Below are 10,880 nucleotides of genomic sequence, written 5' to 3' on the forward strand. Positions count from 1 at the left end.
GGCAGCTTGTTTAAGGTGTGAAATATGAACGAGCAGCATCATCAGCAAAGAGCTGGCATTTGCCAACGCATTTTGTAGCTCATTTGCATGTGCGTTTTGAGTTTTTGGGTTTCGCTTGAGGGTTTGGAGGTCAGTGCTAAGGTGCGCATTCGATGCGGATCTACAACGCTTTCGGATTGGGACTCAGCTTCGGTTTCAAATTCAGTGTGAATGCAAACTACGAGATGGCTTTTTAAGTAAGTCAAATCAATCATTTGGCAGCCGCTTAATTGCTTGGCACACCCACAATGGATTGAATTAAGTTTTGTTGCGTTTGTTCAACGGCTACTGACATGGTAGGCATTAAAGGGACCGGCCCGCGCTGGCCATTCATTGTGTGTGCTCCCAAAGCACTTTCCCAAAATACGCGCAGCTGCTGTTGAGGTCTGGACAAGTTCATGCTTGATTGATTGATTGATGCATGCAACTCGCAATTAACATTTAGCGCCTGGCAATGCAATTCAATTTTAAGATTATTCACCCAACAATTAATTACTCTCGGTCTTTCTATAACAACAACAACATAGCGCCATGTCGATATAGTAAACTCATAAATCTTGTCAATAATTTCAGCAGTTTGTGCAGTTTGCTTCACATATTTAACAAAACAAATTTGTTATTGTTGCGCATTTTGCTGTCCCCGCTTGTCTAGTGGCTGCTTAATGTAGAGGGCACGCCCACGCAGCAGCAGGGCGTGTGAAAAGCCAAAATACAAAAGGCGATCTATTGTTATGCAGCCTCATCATTTGTCTCAAAACACCGCAGACAGCCTAATACCCCAACAAGGTTTTTTCTTTTAGTTTTGATAAATGTTGTTTTACCCAAAGATGTTTCTAATCTCAACTTATATAAGTTGCAAGTTTATTAGCGCGCTATATGAAAACTCTCTACGCATGCAATTGTAAAATTTCATAAACATATTCAAAAATTGTAGTAAGCTCTAAGCGAATGTGGACTGGCTACTGAAACACTTAGTTAAGCCTTGGCCGCTTTTACTTTAAAGCTGACTGTTTGCCAGATGATTGTCAATCACCACCTGTATAATACGCAGACAATCACGTTGCCTGGCCACAGTGTTGTCTATCAGCTGCTCTATGAAGCGGCTCGCCTCGATGTTCGTATTGGGCGGAATATTTTGCGTGCAACTTATGTATTTATTAAATATCTCCGTATTGAGCGAGGTGGCCAAGTACCGTTCGCTTTCGTCCTGTTGCAGCAGATTGTTGAGCACCTGCGCGGCCACCAGCAGTTGCTCCTTGTTCTTCTGGTAGGCGCGCAGCTCTTGCAAATTACCATAATCCACACTATTCAGCTGGACCGACCTCTCCGCCCCCGAGACGCCATTAAGTGCCTTTTGGGTCAACAACTGGCGCATGTGATATTTACGCTCAGTTGCAAAGTTTCCCAGCAAGTAACCTGCATAAGCAAAACAAATGCGTAATTAGTGCAGGCTGTGCAAAGAGCAGTGCATATCCTTGCCTGAGATAAACATAAAGAAGCCTATTAAGAGCAGCAGCGAGGCACAGGTGCGCTTGGTAACGTACTCGCGATAATCTCGCGAACTATTGGCCCTTACGGCCGTGTCATAGCTGAGCACCTGATGCATCGTTAAGCTGATTTGATGTTCGCAATATAGTCTGGCAATCGCCTTTACATTGTGGGGCAATTCATAATTGCACTTTCTATGCCAAGGCAGAAACTGCAAAGAGAATAAATTACATTAAAGCAAAGGTTAGAATTTCATTAAAGCGCCCGGGTATTTCATAAAAGAATTCTTGGAGCGACGCACATTCTTTGCTAACAAGTTTGCTTGCTCAGAACTTTGTCGATTGACTTATGCGAGAACTCACACATTAATAAATAAATGCACGTTTTGTCAGAGTTCACAGGCAAAAGTTGACAGCAGTGCGTATGCCTAATAATACGTATGATGCTTAAAGAGCAATGAACTTCAGCTCTTGTTTATCAACATTCCTCAGAAAGCAACTGTCACTTACCCTTAGCTTACACGCAAACTTGTGGCTATAGCTAATATTATTTTACATTTGTACTTTAAATGTCGATGCTCTTTTTACACATATTTTTACACTTAAATGCTATTTGGATTTGCTAGGAATATGTAGGTGGCAGATTATACAGAGTTTGTTGGCTCGTAAACTTTTCCTGTCGTTACCCTTGTTGGCTAGATGCGCCTGCCTGGCCACCAAGTTGTGCACTGAGCGCCATGCCTAGCTCGGCAACGGCTTTAATAGTCGACTGTGTGGTGAATTTCCTTGCTGCTTGTTAGTGTGGGTCAAGTTGAGATGGCTTGTTGGTATAGCATAGAATGAGCGCTATAATTTCGTCATTAACCAGCTTTAAAACTGCAACGCTTTTGAAGTTGTATTGATTTTCAGTGCCATCAATACATTGTCTTAATCCTGACGCTTTCTCGCCAACTTCAACCATATCGTGTGTAAATAAAGCACTTTGCGTTTAGCCAACTCTTGCGTATTAGTTTACACTCTTACTTTGTTGCAGTTGCCTGCAGTCTCAAGTTGTAGCTTAGACAAAAAAGGGAATTAATTGCACGGTCAATAAATTGTTCTTATAGGTATAAACTTTTGAACGAAATATTGCGCATACGCCGTGTTGGTTAGCTTAGCAGAAAATTTGAGCTTAGCTTTTCCTTTTTTATGACGTTGTTGTGCATAGCAGTTGACGCTGTTGCTGGCTCTGTAGTCAGTGAAAGTGCGCCCCTACAACTTCAAGGGCTGAGCGCAGCATTTCGCTCGTTTTCAAGTGCCTACTACAGCGAAAGCCATGGCAATGACTGGGGGTTACTTTAGCTGCTGTTGCTACTGCTCGTTTCCAACTAGAGGCCAATGTTTCATTAAGTGTAACAGCAAGCACTCGGTACACACCAGGGGCATGCAAAGCACAAGCAAATATATTAAACATATGTTATCATATTGCATATCGCATGTTGTAGTCTTTTGCCTTTAGGCAAAGCAAGCTAATTAAATTGCCTTTGCACACACAATAATAGTGCGCATTTCATAACTTTAATTAGAAATTCCATTTGGAGCCTACCTACGTGGAAATAAGACTGAAGTGCATTGCACTCGCTACTTTACAACTTGATCACGTAAGATGTGCTAGCATTTTTTTCTTTCTATATACTGTCATTCCTTTTCTGCCATTTGTACCAGGTGTGCGTTACCCAGTTGATTACCCCATTCCTCTTGCTTGGGCTGCACATTAATTTCTAAGTCCATTGACATACAAACACGCACTGTGAACGCACAAAAGTAGGCAATGTGCAACATGAAATGCAGTCAATGTGCTACTCGCTATATTTCTTTTGGGTCAAGGCGTCCATATTAAACTATAAATAATTTGGGCTTTCAATTATCAAAAACTTTGATATATATTTAACTATCGACTAATTAGAACTGAATATTTTAAGTAGCATTGTAAGTTGTATGCTTTGTTGATCTTAACAACGTAGGAACGTATGAATGCATGTTAAGCAATAAAAAAAGTTTATTATTATAAAAAAAAACATTTTTGAAGTTGATGGGAGCACCTTTTTGCATCTTAATATCCATCCTCAAAATCTACAAAAAAAAATTTCAAAAGCCGTATTTTAGAAAAGATAAAATTTTTAAATGGTTTTTCATTGATATCAATATGTCAATAAAATAAGTTTAAATGTTGATTACATTTATCTTTAATTTTGTATTGAAAACTTTCAATTTGAAAGTAACTGCTAAAGCAAACCACAGTTTGAGAGTCATTGAGCTTGCTGTAAGCTTCACAAAATTTACCTCAATAAGCTTTGTGACGCGAGCTTTTGATTTTAAAGTATTTGAAGCGAATAAAGCTTGTTTCACTTTTCCCCCTATTTTAGTTTTTGACACTAGGCTAAAAAACATATCCAAATAAGTAATATGCATTCTAGATGCTTTCTGGAAATATTTTAGACTTGTGACATGAATTATAAGAGGTCTTTTACTTACATTACAAAAAACAATTAAAAAATAAGAACGCATTAGATTTGAAATCATAAATTTTTGTTATTTCTTCTACTGAAACCTTATAAATTACAACTCCATTTTTCTGTATATTAATTTTATCAACTTTTTTTTTTCAATTTAATAGCAATAGCCAACAATCTTATTTGTTTTGCAAAAGATAGCGTCTCATCGAACTTTAGCTTTCATAATGATAGCAGTTAATTGTAAAAGAAATCTTGCATATTAAATCAAAATACATATATGAGTGAAAGTAGCTAAAAGTGAAGCAAGTATTATTTCCGATTTGACACACACGCACACAAAAAATACTATAGTTACCAACATTTTAAATTTCTGTTCTTGTCCAACTTCATATGCCAAGTTTCAGAATAATATATATTTATTTTTACATTTATTTCTATTTACTATTGATTAACTAATATATGGCGTGGCGCCTCTCACATTGTGTTTACCGAGTGCTGCCCACTTGATGGGGCTTCCAAAATCGAAAATCGAACATTATTTGACTCGTACACATTCCGAGAATTGCATTATTCACGTGCCAGCATAAAAATCGCTGTACAGCGTGCACACAGTGCCCAACTGATGGCCACGGCAACTTTTCTTTCTTCTCTGGTCTTCTCTTTTTTTCAATCGTCAAGCTAAAGTCAATTGGTGATTAGCGCTTTGAGGTGATGTCCATTGACTTTCTGTTGCAGACACATTGACCGAGTTTTAGGCCAAGCGCTAATGTAATTAGCGGCATATACTAAGTCGTACTGGCTATTTGCAAGCAGTCCAACGCGACTAATTGCAGACACCACAACGTGGTGTTGCCGAAAAAGGATACGCAGCTGTTTGTGGTTAATTTTTGGCTTGCCGCTATTGCAAGGACATTGCGCCGAGTGCAGCAACAAGCAATGTGAAAGCAAATTTAAAATCAATTTGAGTTTTTTGTATTCGTGTTGCAATAGACTTGTTGTCTACAAAATGACAGAGTCAGATGCTGAGAAAGCGGCTGGCTCGCGCCTGGACTACGATCTAATGATGGCTGAGGAATATATCCTGAGCGATGTGGAAAAAAATTTTATTCTAGCCTGCGAGCGTGGTGATCTGCCCGGTGTCAAAAAGTAAGTTTTTATTGCAGTAAGTACAGTGTGTGATTGTCATGAAATGCCTGCAGAATACTCGAGGATAATCTGGATGCGCCAACCGATAAGTTCAACATCAACTGCACAGATCCCATGAATCGTTCGGCGCTCATTTCGGCCATCGAAAATGAGAATTTTGATTTGATGGTCATATTGCTAGAAAACAATATTGAGGTGGGCGACGCGCTCTTGCATGCCATATCAGAGGAGTATGTGGAGGCGGTGGAGGAGCTACTGCAGTGGGAAGAGACGCATCACAAGGAGGGAGAGCCATATGTAAATAGATGCTTGCACCATTGAGATCAAATTGTTTATTTATCCTAATTTATTTACACTTTGAATTTGAATTTGTGTAGAGCTGGGAATCTGTGGATCGATCCAAATCCACCTTCACCACGGACATAACACCATTGATTCTAGCTGCACATCGCAACAATTATGAGATACTCAAGATTCTGCTGGATCGTGGTGCCACGCTGCCCATGCCACACGACGTCAAGTGAGTGTGTGAGCGTGAGCTTGGCACTCTACCAACTGTAGCTTATATAATCCTCTAGGTGCGGCTGTGATGAGTGCGTCACGTCCCAGACATCGGACTCCTTGCGTCACTCGCAGTCGCGTATTAATGCCTATCGTGCGCTTTCGGCCAGCTCGTTGATAGCGCTCAGCTCACGTGATCCAGTGCTAACCGCTTTTCAGTTATCCTGGGAGTTGAAACGTTTGCAGGCAATGGAATCGGAGTTTCGGGCAGAGTATACGGTACATCAACTCGACTTGCATTTTAATGATTTAATAAATGTACTTTTGGCATTTGTTAGGAAATGCGTCAAGCTGTGCAGAACTTTGTTACATCGCTGCTGGATCATGCTCGCACCTCCATGGAATTGGAAGTGATGCTCAACTTCAATCATGAGCCATCGCATGAGATATGGTCACCCGGACACCGACAGACACTGGAGCGTCTAAAGCTTGCCATACGCTACAAACAAAAAACGGTACAATAATACAATATAAACGCCTAAAAAAATACTCAAGTGTGTGCTGCTTATAGTTTGTGTCGCATCCGAATGTGCAGCAATTGCTGGCGGCGATTTGGTATGAGGGCTTGCCGGGCTTTCGACGCAAACAGGCCTCGCAGCAACTCATGGACGTTGTCAAGCTGGGCTGCAGCTTTCCCATTTACAGCTTGAAATATATACTAGCGCCCGATTCTGAGGGTGCCAAGTTTATGCGCAAGCCTTTCGTCAAGTTTATAACACACTCCTGTTCCTACATGTTCTTTCTGAGTGAGTTGCATACAATTCTGAAAACATTTAAATACATTCTCCAATCTTTGCATTATTTCCAACATGAAGCCATTTGATTACTCTGTCCCGATTATAGCAGATTGTATTGTGTTTTCAGAGCAGAAACCTTAGTTGTGACCATTAAAGCTTTGTGTACTTTATTCAATTTTAATAATTAACACTAACATGATGTGGAGATTGATTATGGGCCTTCCAAAATCCATGCAAAACAAATTTAAAGATGCTTTGACATTTTCATTAAACTGGAATGAGTATGATGAAGTTATACAAATGTATATAGCAAGGAGGAAGAGGAAGTGCATAATCTTGATCAGCAAGACAAGCCGAGTCAATATAGCCATGGCCAGTTCTGCCCGTCTATATGAGTACCAAGAACTCAGAAACTAAGCTTTCGATTTTGACAGCGGGGAGCGTTTGCTGACGCACCGTTCAAGCGTTGATGTAATGGGTGTATGTGTTGGTGATGACGTGCGTATGCTTGCTGCCTCCAACTTTAATACTGTCTAGTGTCATAATATTTAATTAATAGTATTTCTGCATACTTAGGTTTAACATTTCGATATAATCTTGTAAATTCTTGCTAGTTACTAAAACTGTTCTTCGTTTTAGTGCTTTTGGCCTCTGCCTCACTGCGCGTGGTGCAAATAACCTTTGAACTTTTGGCTTTTCCCTGGATGCTGACCATGCTCGAGGATTGGCGAAAACACGAACGTGGCTCCTTGCCAGGACCCATTGAATTGGCTATTATTATGTATATTGCCGCCTTGATATTTGAAGAACTCAAGACATTATATGCCGATGGCTTATTTGAGTACATAATGGATCTCTGGAATATAGTAGACTATATATCGAACATGTTCTATGTCACCTGGATTCTATGCAGAGCCACCTCTTGGATCATAGTGCATGTAAGTAATATATTATTATTAAGATACCTCATTTTATTTTTAAAATGATTTTTTCATGCACAGCGGGATTTGTGGTTTCGCGGTATTGATCCGTTCTTTCCACGCGAACATTGGCATCCATTTGATCCCATGCTATTGTCGGAGGGCGCCTTTGCTGCTGGCATGGTCTTCTCCTACTTAAAGCTGGTGCACATATTTTCTATCAATCCGCATCTGGGACCGCTGCAAGTCTCTCTGGGACGCATGATCATCGATATTATCAAGTTTTTCTTCATCTACACACTGGTGTTGTTTGCCTTTGGATGCGGTCTGAACCAACTGCTCTGGTACTATGCCGAGCTGGAGAAGAACAAATGCTATCATTTACATCCAGATGTGGCCGACTTTGATGACCAGGAGAAGGCTTGCACCATCTGGCGTCGCTTCTCCAAGTAAGTATAAGACACTTAAAGGCATTTGGCTCCAATCTGTTCTATTCCAGCCTGTTTGAGACTTCCCAATCGCTCTTCTGGGCCTCCTTTGGTCTGGTGGACTTGGTCTCCTTTGACTTGGCTGGCATCAAGAGCTTTACACGCTTCTGGGCTTTGCTGATGTTCGGCTCCTACTCGGTCATTAATATTATTGTCCTGCTTAACATGCTGATTGCCATGATGTCCAATTCATATCAGATTATTTCTGAGCGTGCTGATACCGAGTGGAAGTTTGCGCGCTCACAGCTTTGGATGAGCTACTTTGAGGATGGTGGCACCATACCACCGCCATTTAATCTCTGCCCTAACATGAAAATGGTGCGCAAGACTTTTGGAAGCAAGCGTCCCTCACGCACCAAGAGCTTCATGGTAGGTATATAACCCTTACTTGTGCCCACAACCCAAGCCTTTGTGTCCACAGGGAATCAAGACAAATCATTTGGAAAATTAGTTTCAATAAAACTCCTGTGGCTTGCTGTTGCCTCAATGCGTCAATGCTAATGTTCTCCCACACTTTTACTTGTAGCGCAAGTCCATGGAGCGAGCGCAGACTTTGCATGACAAAGTGATGAAGCTGCTGGTGCGTCGATATATTACCGCTGAGCAGCGACGCCGTGACGATTTTGGCATCACAGAGGATGACATAATTGAAGTGCGACAAGACATCAGTTCGCTGCGCTTTGAGCTGCTGGAGATTTTCACCAACAACAGCTGGGAGGTGCCGGATATTGAGAAGAAGACGCAGGGTAAATTGAAACAACACGCAACATGTTGCCAAGCCGCCCACTAAAAACCACCCAATGGCTTTCAATTATAGCTGCTGCTCGCACCACCAAGGGCAAGGTAATGGAACGTCGCATATTGAAGGACTTTCAGATTGGGTTCGTGGAGAACCTCAAGCAGGAAATGGACGAGTCCGCAATGGGACGCGATATATTTGCCTCACTGGCCAAGGTTATTGGTCGTAAAAAGACGCAGAAGGGGCAAGTGTTAATACTTATTATTTAGAGAATTAAATTAAATTAATTAATGTGCATTATAAATTGCAGTGACAAGGACTGGAATGCCATTGCCAGAAAGAATACTTTCCATTCGGATCCGATTGGCTCCAAACGCTCCTCCATGCAGCGTCATAGCCAGCGCAGCTTGAGGCGCAAAATTATCGAGCAAGCCAACGAGGGTCTACAAATGGATCAAACCCAGCTTATAGGTAAGCCAACTAAGCTGCTTTAATTACTTAAATAAAAAACTAATAGATTTTCCCAATTGTAGAATTCAATCCCAACTTGGGCGAAGTGACGCGTGCCACGCGTGTTGCCTATGTTAAGTTTATGCGCAAGAAAATGGCTGCTGACGAGGTTTCCATAGCAGAGACAGACGATGATAAGACCAAGGATGAGAACGATAAGAAGCCCGATGCTAGCGGCGTAAGCAATTTTTGAACTTCTTCAATGAATTCTCCTTACCATTAATATGAATATTTTTTACTTGCAGTCTAGAAAATCAGCAAGCAGCGCGGCTGGTGGTGCTAGTGTTGCTGGTGCTACTGGTGGTAGTGCTGCTTCCATGTTAGCAGCAGCTGCCATGCGCGCCTCCGTCAAGAATGTAGATGAGAAGAGCCAAGATGCTGACAAAAAGGACGATAAGAAAACAACGGATGACAAGAAGCCAGATGCCAAACCTGGCGAGCAGAAATCCATGCAGATAGCAATAAAGCCTACTATTGGCGCCAAACCAGGTGAACCTCAGAAACCTGGCGATGCAACTAAGCCCAATGCACCTGCACCTCCAACCAAGCCCACAGATGCTAAGCCAGCAGCCCCCAAACCAGCACAGACGGCTAAGCCTGAAGCGGCGGCCAAGAAGGAGGAAGCAACCAAAAGCGAAGCGGCCAAGCCACCAACTGCAGCAGCTGCCACAGCATCCAAAAGCGCTGCACCCACTGCGCCAGCAGATGCCAAGCCGGATGCGGAGGCTAAAACCACAAGCGCTGCAGCACCTAGTAGCAACAAGGCAGCAAATGAAACAAGCGGAGGTGCCACACCGGCAGCCAAGCCAGATGACAAGAAGCCAGATGATAAGAAAACCGAGAAGCCGGAAAAGGATGGCAAATCGGACGACTCTAAGGCGACAACGGGATCAGCAGCTAAGCCTGCTGAAGCAAAGCCTGGCGATGGCAAAGGTGCCGAGGAGGCAAAGAAACCAGGGGATGACAAGAAGCCGGCACCGGCACCTGCACCTGCCAAGCCGGCCATTAAGGTAGGCCAAAGCAGCGCAGCAGCGGGAGGAGAACGTGGCAAGTCGACTGTTACAGGTCGCATGATCTCTGGCTGGCTTTAAAAATAAAATGTTAATTTTAACCGCAAACAGATGAATACATTTAATAAACGAGCTCTAAGCAAACCAAAAAACAAGTAAACTTCCATTTAGGGTCAACTGACATAATCCCAACAACAGCGCATTAAAGGGCTTATGAAACTTTTTGATACAATTTGCCTGCCAATTTCCACACGTTCAAGTTTTATAAAATTGGCTAAAATTTTTCAAAGAAATATTTTTATAAGAGGTAAAGCATTTTTAGCGCCAAAAGTCAAGTAAAAGAGATTATTTCTCTTGTACGTTCTTCCTTCCGATATTCAATCAGAGAAAACGTGCAAGTAACCAGATTTTTTTGTTAAGTCCATGAGAAGGATATTGAATAAAGTCTTCATCATCGATGGCATATCAGGGGTATACAACTTTAACGCTTTTAAAGTATAGAACATTTAGCAGCCTAGTGCTTTTATTTTGAGGTAAGCGCAATTTATTTTTCAGATAGAATTTTTATTATTATATTTTTCCTCGAATTCTAGTGCTTGGAATAAAACTATTCAAATTAGAACTCAAAAAAAATTTTTTTAATCAAAAAGAAAAAGCAATAAAAAAAGTGGACAAATTAAAGTTGGGCGCCACCAACTTTTTAATACACTTTGACTAAGGGCATCGCAGAATACACCACATGCCAATG

At 41.7% G+C, this 10,880-nt stretch overlaps 2 protein-coding genes across 2 annotated transcripts; one reads left to right on the forward strand and one right to left on the reverse strand.

Moving 5' to 3' along the window:
• Positions 1 to 900: 900 nt before the first annotated feature.
• On the reverse strand, positions 901 to 2,240 carry LOC108602529. The gene is made up of 3 exons (XM_033294088.1): positions 2,037 to 2,240; positions 1,519 to 1,738; positions 901 to 1,455 (listed from the first exon to the last, which is right to left on the reverse strand). The coding sequence occupies exons 2-3, from the start codon at positions 1,643 to 1,645 to the stop codon at positions 1,037 to 1,039; spliced, it is 546 nt and encodes a 181-aa protein (XP_033149979.1). The 5' UTR covers positions 1,646 to 1,738; positions 2,037 to 2,240; the 3' UTR covers positions 901 to 1,036.
• Positions 2,241 to 4,838: 2,598 nt separating this feature from the next.
• On the forward strand, positions 4,839 to 10,272 carry LOC108604283 (transient receptor potential protein). Its single transcript, XM_017993686.1, has 14 exons — positions 4,839 to 5,167; positions 5,221 to 5,464; positions 5,545 to 5,687; positions 5,746 to 5,947; positions 6,007 to 6,183; positions 6,240 to 6,474; positions 7,105 to 7,403; positions 7,467 to 7,834; positions 7,885 to 8,242; positions 8,400 to 8,619; positions 8,691 to 8,856; positions 8,923 to 9,083; positions 9,146 to 9,300; positions 9,368 to 10,272. The coding sequence occupies exons 1-14, from the start codon at positions 5,028 to 5,030 to the stop codon at positions 10,211 to 10,213; spliced, it is 3,714 nt and encodes a 1,237-aa protein (XP_017849175.1). The 5' UTR covers positions 4,839 to 5,027; the 3' UTR covers positions 10,214 to 10,272.
• The last annotated feature ends 608 nt before the right edge of the window (positions 10,273 to 10,880 follow it).

This window comes from Drosophila busckii, chromosome 3R (assembly GCF_011750605.1).
Source record: "Drosophila busckii strain San Diego stock center, stock number 13000-0081.31 chromosome 3R, ASM1175060v1, whole genome shotgun sequence".
NCBI classification, from domain to species: Eukaryota; Metazoa; Arthropoda; class Insecta; order Diptera; family Drosophilidae; genus Drosophila; species Drosophila busckii.

Bases quoted from the DNA above. Each gene is read 5' to 3' on its own strand.
- LOC108602529 (XM_033294088.1), bottom strand. From the start codon at position 1,645: ATGCATCAGGTGCTCAGCTATGACACGGCCGTAAGGGCCAATAGTTCG. The intron at 1,456-1,518 runs GCAAGGATATGC...TTGCTTATGCAG, and splicing joins CTTCTTTATGTTTATCTCAG to GTTACTTGCTGGGAAACTTT.
- LOC108604283 (XM_017993686.1), top strand. From the start codon at position 5,028: ATGACAGAGTCAGATGCTGAGAAAGCGGCTGGCTCGCGCCTGGACTAC. The intron at 5,168-5,220 runs GTAAGTTTTTAT...AAATGCCTGCAG, and splicing joins GATCTGCCCGGTGTCAAAAA to AATACTCGAGGATAATCTGG. The intron at 8,857-8,922 runs GCAAGTGTTAAT...TATAAATTGCAG, and splicing joins CGTAAAAAGACGCAGAAGGG to TGACAAGGACTGGAATGCCA.